This window comes from Panicum virgatum, chromosome 9N, assembly GCF_016808335.1.
Source record: "Panicum virgatum strain AP13 chromosome 9N, P.virgatum_v5, whole genome shotgun sequence".
NCBI lineage: Eukaryota > Viridiplantae > Streptophyta > Magnoliopsida > Poales > Poaceae > Panicum > Panicum virgatum.
This window is the reverse complement of record NC_053153.1, coordinates 4,848,691-4,865,698: the sequence shown is the minus strand read 5'-3', so window position 1 is coordinate 4,865,698 and position 17,008 is coordinate 4,848,691. Positions and strand designations below refer to the sequence as shown.

General features: G+C 47.2%; 1 protein-coding gene and 1 pseudogene across 2 annotated transcripts; one reads left to right on the top strand and one right to left on the bottom strand.

The window, feature by feature from the left end:
* Positions 1-175: 175 nt before the first annotated feature.
* Positions 176-6,367, bottom strand: LOC120692656 (annotated as a pseudogene).
* A 1,446-nt stretch (positions 6,368-7,813) lies between these two features.
* LOC120691907 (probable glutamate carboxypeptidase VP8) lies at positions 7,814-14,714 on the top strand. 2 transcript variants are annotated; one of them, XM_039975110.1, is made up of 10 exons: positions 7,814-8,869; positions 10,350-10,592; positions 10,967-11,119; positions 11,430-11,498; positions 11,938-12,025; positions 12,381-12,464; positions 12,716-12,804; positions 13,190-13,303; positions 13,982-14,107; positions 14,200-14,714. In XM_039975110.1, the coding sequence occupies exons 1-10, from the start codon at positions 7,937-7,939 to the stop codon at positions 14,422-14,424; spliced, it is 2,124 nt and encodes a 707-aa protein (XP_039831044.1). In that variant the 5' UTR covers positions 7,814-7,936; the 3' UTR covers positions 14,425-14,714. The 2 variants fall into 2 exon arrangements, with proteins under 2 accessions (XP_039831044.1, XP_039831043.1); XM_039975109.1 differs by having other exon boundaries at positions 13,973-14,107.
* Positions 14,715-17,008: the final 2,294 nt, after the last annotated feature.

Sequence of the window (17,008 nt, the reverse complement as noted above, 5' to 3'; positions counted from 1 at the left end):
CAAAAGGTTCGTCTCGTCGTGTACATCAAAACTACAAAATTAGTTTTTTTATTTACCTACATTTAATGCTACATGCATGAGGCAAGAGATTTGATGTGATAGGTGAATAGTGAAGTTTGGAGAGAGAAATTTTGGAACTAAACACAGCCAAGTCACTGATCTGATCGCAGCGTTCACTACCATGACTCCACGAGAGAGAGTGCATCAAATTCTCACAAGAAAAATGCAAACATGACGACTGACGGACAAAGCCTTGACGACCTAATCCCGCGATGCGCCGCCGTAGACAAACCGTCTCACGACACGGATCAGCTCGTCCCCTGCGTCGCCCCACGGCTCCACGGGGAAGAACCCGAACCCGTGGTGCTGCCCCTGGAACTCGACGAGCTCCACCGGCTTGCCCATGGCCTCCAGCCTCGCGACGTAGCCCGCGGCGCGGTCGCGCAGCAGGTCGTGCTCCCCGACCACCACGAGCACCGGCGGGAGCGCCACGGCGTCGAGCGCGGGGCTCTCCGGCCCGAACGGGTTCAGCGCCGGGTGGTCCCTCACGGCCCCTGCCGGTAGCGACAGGCGGCAGAACTGGTCGTACACCGGCAGCGACACGAACGGGCCGGGCGGGGACTCCGCCTCGGAGCGGGTCCTCTCGACGCCGGCGAAGAATGGCCAGAGCAGCACGTACCCGGCGACCCGCGCGGGGGTGACGCCGAGGAGGCCGGACCCCAGAGCGACGGCGACGTGGTGGGCGATGTTCCCGCCTGCCGAGTCGCTGGCGAAGAACACCCTGCCAAAGTCCGCGCGCTCGGCGAGCCAGGGGTCGGAGGAGGAACCCGCGGGAGCCCCGGAGGCCTTCACTACTACAGAATAGACCTTCGTTCCGGGCCATTTGTCCCGGCAGCCTTTGGGCCCGGGACAATAGGTGGCTTTTGTCCCGAGTCCAACGGCTAGCCGGGTCAGCGGGGGGGGCAAGGCCTTTTGTCCCGGTTGGAGACACCAACCGGGACAAAATGGGGGCCTTTTATCCCGGTTGGTGGTTCCAACCGGGACAAAAGGCCCGCGTACCCTTTTGTTCCGGTTGGAACCACCAACCGGGACAAAAGGCCCCCATTTTGTCCCGGTTGGTGTCTCCAACCGTGACAAAAGGCCTTGGCCCCTTATCCCCTTCCCTCTCCCCCCGCCCGAGCCATTCAGCTCACTTGTTTCATGCTGTTCTCGGCTCGGGAGGGAGGAGTTCTTGCTCATTTCTTCACCACATTTGTGAAGATTTTTGATTCCCCGTCCATCCATCGGCGCTAAAGGTTTGGGGCTTGTTTTTCTCTTCTTCCTTGGCTTGTATAGCTCATTTTATACTTTAGAAATAGAGAAAATGTGTATCTAGCTCATTTCTTGGACATTTAGCTAGATTGCATATGTAGGTGTGATTTTCTTTTAGATTTAGATGAGTATGTGGATAGTAGAAATTTTTAGAATGAGTGTAGACACTTCATGTGATGTACTTGTATACATGACCATATTGTGGATAGTTGATTTTTGTATTCATGAATGAATTAATGAAATGAGTATATTAGAATTTTTTGTAATATGAATGAATTATTTATGAATGTATTTATTCAGTACTCTAGTGTACTCCTGAAACTGAAGGGTGTCAAAGTAATTAGAAGTTATAGAGAATTCTTTCAATTAATTAGAGATTTCTTTAGGATTAATGATACATTTCGTCTTTTTTATATGATTTCATTATTATTTGCAAGAGTTATTAATCTGATCATTGTAATTGTAATAGTAAATAATTTTTGCACTGTAATGGTAAGAAGTTGGTCCAGATGGTCCAGACGAAGCGAGGCCCAACAAAAAAACCGGAAGGGCGGTTCATTATAACGGAAGTTGGTCCAGATGGCGAACCGATCGCACCAGAAGCTGCCGCCAAAAAATTCATAAGACAATCCGGATGTATTGTCAGGGACCACATCCCGATCAGCTTCAGGCTCTGGAAAGCTTCCAATCCAAGCGAGGAACGGGATGCGGTACCCGAAAGAGAAAAAGAATGGTGCTGGCGGGAGCTTAAGGAAAACTTCACGGTTCCAGCTGAATCCGAAGAGATATGCAAGCGCTGGACCCTGAGTAAGATGGCCGAACTGCTGCGATCATTTAAGAAAATTTTGACGAAGAAATATATCAAGACCGGGACCACACCCATATTTACCGGCGAGCTCGAAAAGCTCAGGGGTCACTGGGATGCATTTGTGGAATACAAGTCTTCAGAGCTTGGGCTTCAGAAGGTGCAGAAGGCCAAAGCTACAAGCTTGCAGTACCCAAATGGGAGAAGATGGAGCATGATCTGCTTGACAGAGGCATCCAACCTGCGACCATGAACTGGCCTGAAAGGTCAAGGACCTGGTTTTATAGTCACGGGGGAAGCTTGGACCCATTGACTGGTGACTGCATCTATGGGCCAAACATCCAGCAAGCAGCCCAGAGACTACAGGAGGCCATACAAGCAGCGGCCGAGGGAGCATTCCAGTCGGATAGAGAGAGGGACGAGCTAACTTACGCCCTTGGGAATCCAGAGCATCCGGGCAGCACAAGATTCAAAGGCGTGGTTCCGTGGAAGTATGGGTTCAGGGATTACATTGATTCATATAGAAGCCGGCAAAGAAGAAAGAATGATGAGCAGGAGCACTTGCGAAGGCTAGAGGAACGGCTCATGTCACACGATCAAAGACTGGAGGAAGAGGTTCAACGCCAAGTGGCCGTAGCAATGAGCCAGCAACAGCAAGCGCAAACGGTGCCTCCAGAGCCTAGTGTCGCAGCCGATCACCTGTCTCAGCGGAAAAGCAGCTGCGCTTCCACAGACGTCGCCATCGCCGAGCCCACGGGGATCCAGGCCGCAGTTGAAGCGTCGGCCCCGCAGCGATTTCCAGTGGATGAGATCACCCACCGGACACCTTGTGACCTGCAGACTGCCGTTAAGAACTTAATGTTCACTGTTGCGTACGGTACCGCCATGCCAACCGAACCAAACAACGTGTACCACGGGCAGCAAATTCCGCCTAGATACACAAGAGTTGGCGTGGAGCAGGTGTGCCAGGGTTGGGAGACGCTCGAGCTTGATATTCCTGGAGGCGATGGGGAGAGGACACTAGCAGAAGCCATTCATGGCTACATTCTATGGGATAAGCGCTACATTGTCCTAAAGTCGGATGATCAAACACCAAGACCGGCATCTCAGCATGCCTCTCCAAGACCGGCATCTCCGCAAAACTCCCCAAGGGCAGCACTGTCTCGGCAAGGTTCACCGGCACATTCTCCATCACCATCATCTCATGCGCCGATGAACACTCAAGCGTCACCGTCGCCTCCATGGTCACCCCCTCCGTCGCCGGCAAAGAAGCAGAAACGGCCGCCGGCAAAGAAGGTAGCTGCACCGGCTAAGGAGCCTCCAAAGAAGAAGAAGGAAAAGGAGAAGAAAACTAAGGAGGCTCCTATTAAACCCTGGGACATGAGCCTTGAAGAATGCGATTGGATAACTCAAGAAAGAGTTAAAGAGCACTTCAAGCCGAAGCCGAAGCCGGAGCCCGAGAAAGTGATAAATCCGATAGATTTGAAATTTTTTAAGGGAATGTGCGAAGCAAATAAGAGAAAATTCATTCCGAGAGACCCCCCTTCAGACTACGAACGCACAATTATCAAAACTACTGAGAAAAAGAAGAGACAATCAAAGTCGTCGTCGTCCGACGTTCCACAGCTCGGAGCCCAAATGAAACAATCAATAGAGCATCTCGTAGTGGGACAGACGACGCAAGAACAAGACTTTGTTACATTTTTGAAAGAATCAAACCTGACAGCCGCTCAGATTGCAGGGGGAGAAGATATTCCAAAGGCCGATGTGGTCGTTAAATGGACGTTTGAGATGGGCAAAACTCTTGTACCCCCCGAAGTAGTGTCTGTGCTTCCAACGCAAATGTATAAGCTGCACCAGCACTACATGCGTGCGATGGCCGATTGCATCTTCATGCAGGGCGCAAAGATTAAAGATGACGATTTCTTACGGGGGGAGGCCATTATATGGATAAACTGGGAAGAAATTTACCAACTATTCCATCAGGACGCCCTCGACATCTCTATGGTCGGCTTGTGGGTTCTGTAAGTATTTTACTCTCCTTACGTATTGTTTTGCATGATCTCAATATACTGATCTCTTGATTTATTCGGTATCATGTAGAATGGAGATACATACTTGCAGAAGAAAGGGATACTCTCACCTCGGCTTCATCGACCCAATTACTTGTAATTGGAGGCTTCTACCCGACAATACCGATGAGATATTCCAAAACTTGTTCAAGTACATAAGCGTTCATCACAACAAGCAAATGATATTGTTTCCTTACAACTTTGCGTGAGTGATTCCTTCCGTCTAACTCTTTCTATTCTGTAATCGAATTGTTTAAACCTTAATTACCAAGAACTGCCTCCGTATAATCTTGCAGTGGACACTGGGTTCTAATTATCATAATTCCCGAGAAGAGCCTACTCGTGGTTATGGACTCATTGAGGAGACCTCCAGAACAATACGAAAATCTTCTTAACATGATGAAAAAGTAATTCTACCACTACTCCGTCGGTGACTGATAATTTGAATCACTTTGTTACTTGACTATAATTGTTCTAATCATGCACAGGGTTTGGAAAGAATTCGCTAAAAATCATCCAGGCAAATTTGACAAGGAATTGAAGATCAAGACAGATTTTCCGGTACGCACTTGGATGATTCGTTGCACGATTCATTAGTTTTATTATATATTCATGTAAATACCTGATAATTTCTTCTCTCTTAAAGTGTATGAGGCAGAAACCAGGCACTGTATTGTGCGCATACTATGTATGCGAGAACATCCATGGTCTGGTAGGTCCTCCAAAGGGCTGGACAGATTGGGAGGAGGAAGTAAGTAAAAAACTTGTTAATATTTGAACTCGTATTTTAATTAGTCGAAATTAATTATCCCCTTTTTCCATAGGTCGGGGAGATGCGCGATAAACTCATACAGGAGGAAAAGATTATGGCGATTCAAGAACAATTCTCCGGATTTATTATTGAGCAAGTCCTCGATCCAAAAAGCAAATTCTACTATGATGGAATATCTAATATTGACAATCATAGCAAATATGACAATATACGCGTATATATATAATTAAGAACGAATATAACTATGTAAATATATATGTGTGTCTATGTATTAAATTTCTATTTATGAGTATGTATGTATGTATTAAATTTCCAAAAGACGAATTCTACTATGTAATTAAGAACGAATATACCTATGCAAATATGATGAAGTATGTATGTATTATATATATAAGCACTCCAATAATATATGTGTATATATATATATATTTATATAATATTGGTCCTAGACATTTTCATATGTAAAGGAATTCACATGTATAGATATGTGTATACATATATATATATATAAGTGAATTAATTTATATATGAAAACTATCTAGGACAAATATTATATAAGTAACTATATATATATATGTATATATTAGTGGAGATCATACACACTGAATTCCAATACATAAGTTTAATTGAAATGCAAAAGTATAATTGAAATAGAAAAAGAATTGAGAAAAGAAAAACATGAAAAAAAGAGACATTTTGTCCCGGTTGGTAACACTAACCGGGACAAAAGGGTGCGCCAGCCACGTGGGCGCTGGCTGCACCTTTTGTCCCGGTTGCCAGACCCGGGACAAAAAGGCACTCCCTTTTGTCCCGGACTGGCGTTCCCGGTTGGGAAACCAGGACAAAGATCTTTGTAGTAGTGCTTGGCGCGGAGCCACGAGACGAGTGTCCGCGCGTCGTCGTGCGCTGCCGGGAGGCGGTTCTCGGGCGCAAGGCGGTAGCCAGCGGAGACGACGAGGGCCGGGAGCTCGGCAGCGGAGACGACGAGGGCCGGGAGCTCGGCAGCCAGGCGGAGGCAGCACGCGTGGAGGTTGGGATGGTCGAAGCTGCCGACGCAGAACCCGCCGCCGTGGAAGTACACGAGCACCGGGAGCTTCGTGGGAGCATATCTCCTTCAACGTTCGGCGCCGCCGCGGCAGAGGAAGCAGCAGCTGGCTTGTAAATGCGGAGCTTGAGGCCGCGGTTCGGGCTGTACACGACGTCCTTCCACTCCGCGGACAGGGTCGGCGGGAAGGAAGGGACCGGGAGGCCGTTGGCGTCCGACCGCCGGGTGACCGTCCCGTCGCTGAGGAGCTGGACCATGCCGGCGAAGTCCTCGAGGACTCGCACCGGTGCGCCGGCGGCGTGAGCGGCAGAAGCTGACGACATGGGTGGTGGTTTGCTAGAGAGCGGCTGGCGGCTGCTCTGTTGCGGATGACGACTTGAAACACGCATGTAGCAGGCAACATCTTATATAGGTTCACTCGTTGCTTGGCGCCTACGGATTTGGCTTGCTGATCTTCACTATACTATCTTTTTGTTGCCACCAACTCCGTTCCAAGTTCCATCCTTTGACTAGCTTCTATGATTCTTCACAATCACCAAATATACAGAGATATTCAGATGTCTAGGCCCTGTTTGGCAGGGCTCCAAACGCGGCTCCAGTAGGAGCCCTGCCAAACGGTGTGTCATGCAGCAGCTCCACGCGAGGGGCCGCCCATGGAGCCCCTCGCGGCTTCCACACGCGTGGAGGAGCCAGGAATTGGTGGCTCCGCGCGGCTCCGGCAACCCTTTGCCATCCCTACCCCCAGGTGGGGTCCGCTGGAGCGTGGCCTGAGGGGATGAGATGGCCGGCGGCGAGGGCCTGCGGAGTCGGGGGACGAGGTGGCCGGTAGCGAGCCAATGGGCGAGGCCAGGACAAGGTGGCCGGCGGCGAGCCTAGGCGCGCGGCCTGCGGGGTCGGGGAGGATGTGCCCGGCCGCGGCCGCGCAGAGGAGGTGGCTGGCGGCGGACGCGTGGAGGAGGAGGTGCCGGCCGCCGCTGCTTTGGGAAGAGGAAGAGGCGCGGGGCGCCGTGATTGGTGGAGGAGGAGGCGGCATGGGCCGCCGCGATGGGTGGAGGAGGAGGCGCGGGCTGTCGTGTTGAGAGGAGAAGGGGGCGCGGGGCACCGCCGCCGAGTGGAGGAGGCGCGGGGGGCCACTGCCGGCGAGTGGAGGAGGCCAAGCGGAGGAGGAGGCGGCAGGGCTGGGCGACGAGAGTCGTGAGGAAGGAGATGGCTACTGGATAAGACGAGAGGAGGAAAAAAGAAAAGGAAAAGAAAAAGGTAAGAAGAGAAAAAAAAAGAAAAGGAAAGGAGAAGAAAAAAAAGAGCAATTTAGACTTTTTACAATCTTAATCCAACATGTGAAACTGTTTTGCCAAATGTTTTCTAAAACGGCTCCAACTCCACTAGAGTCAGAGTTATTTTTGGAGGAGCCGGAGCACTGTCAAACAGACTCCTACTGTATCAGTTAGGCGACCAGACCAGTGGTAAGTTGTACGGGGTACCAAAAGGGCCCCCTTTTCATTAAAAAAAAGCCCTTCTTTTGGCGCGTTAGGAAAGGCCCGCTGCAGCGCACCACTCCAAATCGATCTCCACATGGGCCAGAAGCCCAGAAACGACGAGAGCTCCGGGATATCCTGCACGAAAATCGCGCGTCCCCCCGGCTCGACGCGCTACTCCGTGCGCCACGTGCTGCTGCCGGCCCGACCCAGCCAATCCCAAGCGCGCACCTGAACGGCTCCCGGGCCGCAGTCTCTTCGATCGTCGGGAACGGAAAGCCGCCGTGAAAGCGGGCGCCGCGGACGAGCACGACCAGCATCCAAGCATCTCCGACCTAGTGCGGTGGCCAGTGGCAACGGAAAAGCCTCACTCACCACTCCACACGCTGCTCGCTCGCCGCTGCCGCCAAGCCGACCCCGGCTCGTGCGGGCGGTCCGCCGCGCCTGGCCTGCGGAATGCCGCACGCCGTCCTGGCCCGCCTGCCCCCGGGCTCCGTCCGGCTCGTCATCGCCTTCGGGCTGCTGCTCCTCTTCTCGCTGCTCGTCCTCCGCCAACGCCTCGCGGGACCGCCGGCGAGAGCCGCCGCCGGTCGGCTCCCCTCCGCCGCACTCTTCCTCTCGCTGTCCCCGGGGGCCAACGCGAGCATCGCGGCCGACCTCCGCGCGCTCACCGCGGGGCCGCACCTCGCGGGGACGCCCGCGGCGGCCCCCGCCGCCGCGCACGTGCTCGGGCGGCTCCGCGCCGCGGGGCTCCAAACCCTAACGCGCGAGTACGAGCCGCTGCTCTCGTACCCCGGCCGCGCCTCCTCCCTCGCGCTGCTCCGGCCCGACAGGTCCCCGCTCGCGCGCCTGTCGCTGGAGGAGCCCGCGGACGTGGGGCGCCGCCTCGTGCCGCCCTACCACGCGTATGCGCCGTCCGGCGGGGCCGTCGCGGAGGCGGTGTTCGTCAACCTCGGCCGCGAGGAGGACTACGCCGCGCTCGAGAGGCTCGGGGTGGGCGTGCGCGGCCGCATCGCCGTGGCGCGGCGCGGGGGCGGGTACCGGGGCGGGGTGGTGGCGCGCGCAGCCGAGAAGGGCGCCGTCGCCGTGCTCATTGCGGGACGCGCGGACGGGGGCATAGAGAGAGGCGTCGTTCTGCTCGGCGGCCCCGGAGACCCGCTCACGCCCGGGTGGGCAGCCACCGGCGGGGCTGAGCGTTTGGGGTTCGACGATGAGGCAGTCAAGCGGCGCTTCCCGAAGATCCCCTCAATGCCGGTGTCGGCCGAAACGGCGGTAGCAATCATTCGAAGCCTTGGCGGCCCTTCCATACCGGCGGAATGGCAGGCCGGGCTCGCGGTGGACGCCGGTGGCGTTGGACCGGGCCCCACATTGGTCAACTTCACGTATCAGGTATGCCTTGCTTGTTGCTGTATGATTGAAGACGACAAGAGGACATGTATACGGACAAACAGGATGGACAGCTAGATCCAAAAGGCATTATGTAGATCGCTTTTCTCATACGTACGACACACTCTTCCAATGCTGTTACGAAGAATAGTCATACTGCATGTTTGATGTCTCGATTGGAATCTTTTGCAGGCAGTGAATTTGACTACTACACACTCTGTTCGTTTGGTTTATCAGCCAACTAGTCAGCAATATTTTTCTCTCACACCAAATTAGCACCAGCCAGGCAGCCACCAGCCGCCAGCGAGCCAGCAGTACTTTTCTTTCATAACAAATCAGCACCAGCCACAGCCAAGCGAACAGAGTGTATAGATAGCTTGTTATAAGCCCGTACTGGATTGTCTGTCTATATTTGTGTGCTTTCCACTTATGGAATTATCGATAGGTAATTGCGTCAAACTGCCTCACTAGCTAAAGTTAGGGAGAAAATTATTAATTGATTGGGTAACTTCAGTATCCAATTTCTTATCACCTTAAGACAATTGGTACTTTTTCATGGATCTCTAGAGTCTAGGCTTACCCTTATGGCCTTATAGTGTACCAAACAGCAGCTGTATTCTGGTTTGGTTTATCTCCATAAAGAGTTGTACCCAACAGTCCCGTGTACTGTACACAGTGGGCTCTGACCCACTCTGAGTCTGGTTCAATTTTATTAATAAATTAGGAGGAGGCAGTGATAATCGGTCTATTTGTAGTCAAGGCAGTAATGGAGATCCATAAGCAATAAAATTTGATGCTGGCTCATTGTCATGGCTATGTGGCCTTTTTTTTTCTTTTTTGTTAGCCTCAATGAAGCTCCACATTGGTGTCATGATTTTATGGATTTATGGTTTTATCTGTTATTAGATACCAAACTAAGTGATTGATTTTAGAATCATCAGATCCTAACTCCTGAACTAATCTTCTTATTTAGTTTGTGTATTGCATAAATTAATTAATCAGCATGCCAATACACATGGCCACGATGCCAGAAGATGAGGAATAGTTTGTGCTGTATAAATTATCAGATTTCCTGATGGTGTACCAACCGCTTCCTAGGACGAAGCCCTTCCCTGAATCAAATTAGAGCTATGAACAACTATTTAAATGCCACAGGTTTTGCAAGCTGTATTTTGTTTTTGGCCTTTGTTCTGTTGTTGACATGTTGCCACTTTACTCAATACCATGCCCTCATCACCTTGTACTTGAACCGTGTGACTTTTTAGCGGCATGAAAGTCCATAAATCTATGTGCTGTAGGTTTTTGCTGTTGTGAAGTACAATTTGTTATCTGAACAGTATTTTAAAATACAAGTTTTCATCATTGTTACCTATGGTATGGCATCTGCATAATTATGTTCTGTAGACTTTCATATTGTTGAAAGTTCTGTACTCATACTTTCTAGATAGATCAAACCATGATTGCTCTTATCTCTTTGCTTAAGGAGGACAGGAAGTTTGAAAAAATACACGACATTTTGGGTGTCATAAAAGGGTCTCAGGAACCTGACCGTTACGTGATACTTGGTAACCACAGAGATGCATGGACTTATGGAGCAGTTGACCCTAACAGTGGGACAGCTTCACTTCTTGACATTGCTCGGCGTCTCGGAATAATGCTGCAGTCAGGATGGAAACCGCGGAGGTCCATCATCCTTTGTAGCTGGGACGCTGAAGAGTTTGGGATGGTAAGTAGACATGGAAGAAACACGATAAGATGTTGCTGGATAAACATGAGGTATAGAACCAAAAGCAGACCTACATATACTCTTAGCATTAGACAATTAAGCCATGTTTATTGTTTAAACCACATATGACATTAAACGACTTTTGACAATACATAGCAGATGCTGGATAGCAGTATTGTAGTTTAATACTTTAATATGTTTTGCAATTCAATATTATCAGAATAAGAATTTCTGGATATTTTTCTGCCTTTGGTTCATCTATGGAATGCTTTTTTTCTGCTGTTAGATCAGGTCAGGTTTGTGTGCTATCTAGTTGTTAGCTTTACTTCTTGTTGCTCTTATTTTATCTCTATTTTGAAGGTTCCTTTTTCCAGATTGGATCAACTGAATGGGTCGAAGAGAACCTATCAGATCTGCATTCCAAAGCTGTAGCTTACTTGAATGTTGATTGTGCTGTGCAAGGTGTGGGGTTTTTTGCTGGCTCTACTCCTCAATTGGACAAACTCTTGGTTGATATTACAAGACAGGTATACTTTTTTATTGCACTCTTGTATGTTTCTGTTTTCTGAACTGGAAAGTGTTTTGACATTTCACGTAACTAGCTAGGGTCTGAAATCAGGTTGTAGCAAAATTATTTATTATTGGCAGAATGGTTTTATAAACCTAGCATCAAGCATCATCTAACCTCTTGTATATGTTTGAAACAACTTAGCTTGGGTCATTGAGCAATAGTAGTACTCAAAATTATAATAATTCTAGTGCAATTTTCTGCAGTACAGTTAAGCTTGACTTCCAGAATGAATACAGAGACTATATTTGAAACTTCTATTTTTCCAGGTAAAGGATCCAGACGTCATGGGAAAGATGGTTCATGATACATGGAATGAAATGAATGGCGGCATCAGTGTAAGAATTAAAAGTTTAAAATTTGTTCCGCATATGTAGAGATGTCCAGTTACACCACAGTTGCCCAATGTACAATATAGTTCCTTGATGCACCTTCTGTACTTATTTGATCAACCTTGTGTATTGTAATGTTAAAAATTACTCTACCACCATCACCGCCTCCAAAAAAGGAGACTGGCCTACAGCTTACTTTTTTTTTCAGTTTGTCACTAATTCATGACCTGCTTACACTAAATGCATAGAGTACGGCAGAGCATATTTGGTTCTGCACGCTCTTTAAATCCAATTTTGCCTATAACTCCCTTTTGCTTTCTCCCAGTTTTCTCATCACTCCCATATCTGCTTGGCTTAATGTTTGTTCTTTACAGAAAACGCTAAATCATTTCGAATGACTCATCTGTACTTGCCTTCTATTTGCTAAAGAATATCATTTCTGCAGATAGAAAGACTTGCCAGAACTGATTCTGACTTCGCTCCATTTCTACATCATGCTGGAATTCCCTCTGTAGACTTGTACTATGGAAAAGGTATGTCAAAACAGAACAGATACTTTGCAGAAAAGGAATAACATCCTGGAGATTTAACATGTTTAAACCTGCAGTTGCTAATGTAGATCAGTTTTGCTGGAACTTCCCTTGAGGATCCTATAATTTAACCATTTTTTTGTCTGAACTGTACATCCGGATTTAAGGCTATGTTGTTGTAACTGTACATCCGGATTTGAGGCTATGGGTGCCTATCATTTATTTCTTAATATTTTTTCAACGGCCCACCTTAAAGTTGGACACACAATTTCTCCTTTTGCTTTATTTTGTCCTATCCTGTTCATGTTCCTATAAAATCGCTGGTAATCGTCATCACTAACCAATAATGCTAATGCAGAATTTCCTGGTTACCATACTTCTCTCGACTCTTATAATTGGATGGAAAAGCATGGTGATCCATTGTTTCTTCGTCATTTGGCTAGTAAGTAACAACATAGTTTGTGAAAATGCCCTTTTTCAGCGCAGAAGGTTGCAGCACTTGTGATATTGTTGCTTGATATCATGATTGAGTGTACTGATACGGGTCAACAAGAAGAATGAACTTTGCAAATTGCCTATAAAGCTAGTTACATACTCAACAATTTTCGAAATTTTGGTGCGTCAAAATAATGTATTGCTAGCATTTGTTTAAATAATCCTTGGAGTGCTCATGTAGTTTTCCTGTTTCACCAGTCACAGAAATTTGGGGACTGTTAGCCCTTCGCTTGGCAGACGATCCCGTCCTACCTTTTGATTATCAGGTTTACGCTTCACAATTACAGGTACATTGACTCTAAGCATTCATATAATTTAGCTATTCACTCCCTTTTGTTAGTGGGTTATTTATGCGCACTTGATTTCCACCATTGCAAAGATGTATGAATTCGAGAATACCACCAAATACATGTGCAGCATCGTGGATGGTATATCCAACTTGTTAGATTTTTCATTTCCATTTTAGGACAAGGAGATTTCCATTTAAGTGAATTTATCCATGAGAGCTCAAATGTTGCATAAAACCACCACCAAACCGATTTCCTCTCAGTTACCTGTACAGCATATGTTATGAACTTATGGTCGGGTTTCATCTCTAGCCTACCCAACTTGCTTGGGAAAAAAGGCTATGTTGTTGTTGTTTGTTGTTTATTGAAATGTACAATTTCACAGGAGCATACAAATGCACTTTCTGCCCTGCTGAATAATAGTCAAGCAGTCAATTTGCTGAATGGATTCATCAGTGATCTTTCTGATGCAGCTATGGAAGTTCTGAAGGAGGCGAAGGTACTATTTACTGTGCTCCTGTTTCATGTATTCAGTAGTCCAATGCTTAAACAAATTCGCATCTTGGCTTGATTTGGATGTCAAGGGCGTCAAGGGGAAGGGTAGCCGGACCTCGGCTATGCAGGTCGTAGCCTCGCTCCATGGTTGGGGCGAGGTTTTGCCCCTAGCGCCCGGTTGTTAGAGAAGAGGAAGGATAGGATAATTGATCTTGCTTAATTCCCAAATGTCGAATTACAATGACTCTTATAGGCCGTGGCCTTAACAGACTCTTAACAAATCACTCCTAAATCAAAGAACCCCTTGATTGACTTTCCCTAAATCTAGCCACTTCCTAAACCGAGCCCTGCGCTGGCACCCGCCATGGTGACCGCGGCGCCCTCGTTGCTCTGGCTCTCCGCTGCGCGCCGCACATCCCGGGCCCTTCTCCTCCTGGAGTATGTGCGGCCCCACATGACATTGGATAATAGACTTTTTAGGCTACCAGAGTATATCACCTGGATGCCCGACACATTGAACTTGTAACGACGACTTATCATTTGAGTAGTGCCGTTCAATATTTCACAATCTGGTGCTTGATGACACAGTTTCTATTCCAATTTGTAATTGATATACGAAACTCTTGTGCTAATCAATCACGTGCTCCTTTGTTGGTTTGGAACCCAAATCCAGAAACTGCAGCAGGTAGATTTATACGATGAGCATGCTAGGATAAGGCGGCGAGTGTTGAATGATCGCCTCCTGCTTGCCGAAAGAAGCTTCTTGCAGGCGGAAGGGCTTAAAGAAAGAGGATGGTTCAAGCACCTGGTGAGCAACGCTTCTTCAAAATTGAAAAAGACTTTACTCTCCCTCTGCACTGTTTTCCTTCGGTGAAAGTTCAGGTCGACACTTTTTCCCAGCTGTACTCACCTCCGGAGGACTACGAAAGCAAGCTATCATTCTTCCCTGGGATCGCCGACGCCATCTCTCGGTCAGGCAACCTGAGTGCCCAAGAACGGGAGGCGGCAATTCGACATGAAGTGTGGAAAGTCTCCCGTGCAATTCAAAGGGCGGCGAGGGTTCTTAGAGGTGAATTCAGTAGGCAAAACGAACAGTCAAATTTTACTTCCATGGTGACTCCATGAGGTGTGCTTGTAAATAAAATGGTTGGTCTTACCCGTGTGTTTAGTTGGTGAAAAGTTTGGGTTTTGGTACGGTAGCATATTTCGTTGTTACTTGACAAATAATGTCCAATTATAAACTAACTAAGCTTAAAAAATTCAGCTCATGCTAATCAGTTAGACTGTGTAATTAGTTATTTTTTTCAACAGCATTGAATGCTCCATGCATGTGTCCGAAGATTCGATGTAACGAGTACTATGTAAAATTTTTTGGGAACTAAACAGGGCAGAGTGATGAAAGACATATTTGGTTTCGGTGGAAGAGCAACATTTTTCCTTTGCCAGGAGAAAGAGACCCGTTGTCACATCATATATACAACCATCACTGCGAGCGAACCTCTAGCCGAATTAGTAGGTGGCTTTAGCAGCTTTCCTCAGATCCTGAGTGAATTTTAAGCTAGAGTTAAAAAATCCCATGTTAGCGTGGCTAGGGTTAAAAATTCCCATGCAGCTGATTGCTTTCTCTTAATGAAATACGGTGTCACTCATCTAATTAGAGGCGGTAATGGATCATACGACTGCCCCCTTCATAATCTAATTCAATCTTTAACCATTCTTAGCTCAAAAAATAATATATAAAATATGGACTAAAGCTTTTTTTGGACTGATCTTTTAAAATTTATAGACTCTTTCCATTTGGATCACCTAGGACTAAATTTAATCCGGACTAAATTTTAGGTGATTAAATACTATATGTAACTGAACTTTAGTCCCTGCTTGAATGCATGGGCTAAGCTTTTGGTGGAAAATAATTTAAATCATATAAATAGGTGAAACTAAACTTTAGTCTCAATTAGGTGGGTTCTTTGAACTGATGGACTAGTTTCTGTTTTTTTTTCGCGACCGTGACTGAGCACGTTTTTCATTAAGAGTGACTAGTTTCTGTTTGATTCACTAGATTAAACTTTAGTCCTAAAGTTTAATCCATAGATTGAAATACGATCTACATTTTTAGGTTCTTTGCCACCCCTCCGTCTAAGACATAAACACATAAATTTCTCCATCTTTACCATGCGGCGTCAGTAGTCGGTCAGTCCTCTACCTTTCCCTTTGAAAAAAAAATAAAAAAAATGAGAAGACAGAGACCCAAATCCCGTGTAGCTTCTACGAGGGCTGTTTTTGACCCCCACAACACTAAGCCTAGACCTAATGTGCGCAGCAGTGGAGCAGCAAAATTTCAAGCTTATTTGGTAGTGTTTCGGCTCTTTCAAAAACTGTTTCAGTCTAGTTTTCTTAGTGGAGTAGTTAGCTCCAATTTTATCTGATTGGAAAATATTTGGCAAAACGGCTCCTCTTAACTATCGAATGTCTATAATACTCTTTTTCTTTCTATTTTCCTCTTTTCCTTTTTTTTACTGGGGGGATCGCCCCTAATTTCATTGCTTTTCGAAAGCAAAGAAATTACAGTTCGGTGTACCAGCGCGTTCCAGGTTTCGCAAACACAAAAAGAAAAAAGAAAAAACAAGCTACCACTTACTGAGCACCCAAACCAGCTCGAGTAGCACGACCAAAACAAGCGGTTCGGCAGCGGCCGCACGCAGAAGCAGGAAAAAAAAACACTTGAAGAGAATCGTGATCGACAAAAAGGGTCTCGGGAGGGATCTTCCAGTCCCGGCAAGAAGCGTCGATTCAGATCACTGCAGCAGCACCATCCCAGTTCCCAGTGTCCTCCGCTGCAGCTTGAGAATTTTTTTTATATTTTAACCTATTTTTCAATTTTATTTTTAAAAAAATAACCCACCCGGACATATATTTGTAAATCTAACCCTTTTGGTCGCGCCGGTCTGCGTGGCATGACAAAAACATGCTGTCGCGCCACATGTATTGGCGTGACAAGATATGCCACGTTGGCACGCTTCTGTGGCAGTACCGCCCTAATTAATCCGGCTCAAGTGCGCTAACCATCATCTTTAAGACAATCCCGGCTAACACGCACTTCAAACGGAGTAATTCGGCAGTGCTGTCGGGTAAAGTCCCGAAGAATCCACCTGAGCGTCGATCGAACCCAAAGCTTACATGTAACCCACACGAAGGTGAGTCCAGAGAGTACAATATTTCACAAATATATTACATTACAGAGTCTTACTTAATTATTACAACCCAAGTTCGAAGTCTTTGAAAGGTACTTGAAATTCGAAATGATAATAGTTCAGAGTTCACTGCAGCGGAAATAAAACGAGTTCTAAACGACGATACATGATGTCATGATGAAGCCCGTACATGACATCACTCGGCATTGCCATCGTTGGCCGGAGTCGTATCCCACTCCACCGACCAACCAGGGGGTAAGGTACACGGCCAAGTCAAGCTAGCAATCATGTCCTCAAAAGTATTACCTGAAATAAAATTGAGCCACAAGCAAGGCTGAGTATACTAATACTCCGCAAGGCTTACCCGACTAGGATATAACTAACCTTCTAACTAGACATGCAAGGCTTTTGGCTTGAGGGGTTTGTCTTTGCCGAAAAGCAGTAAGTCCTTATTTTCCGATTTTAGCTTTCAAGTTCTATTATGCTTAACCATTCTACATTAGCATCTATCCTAAAGC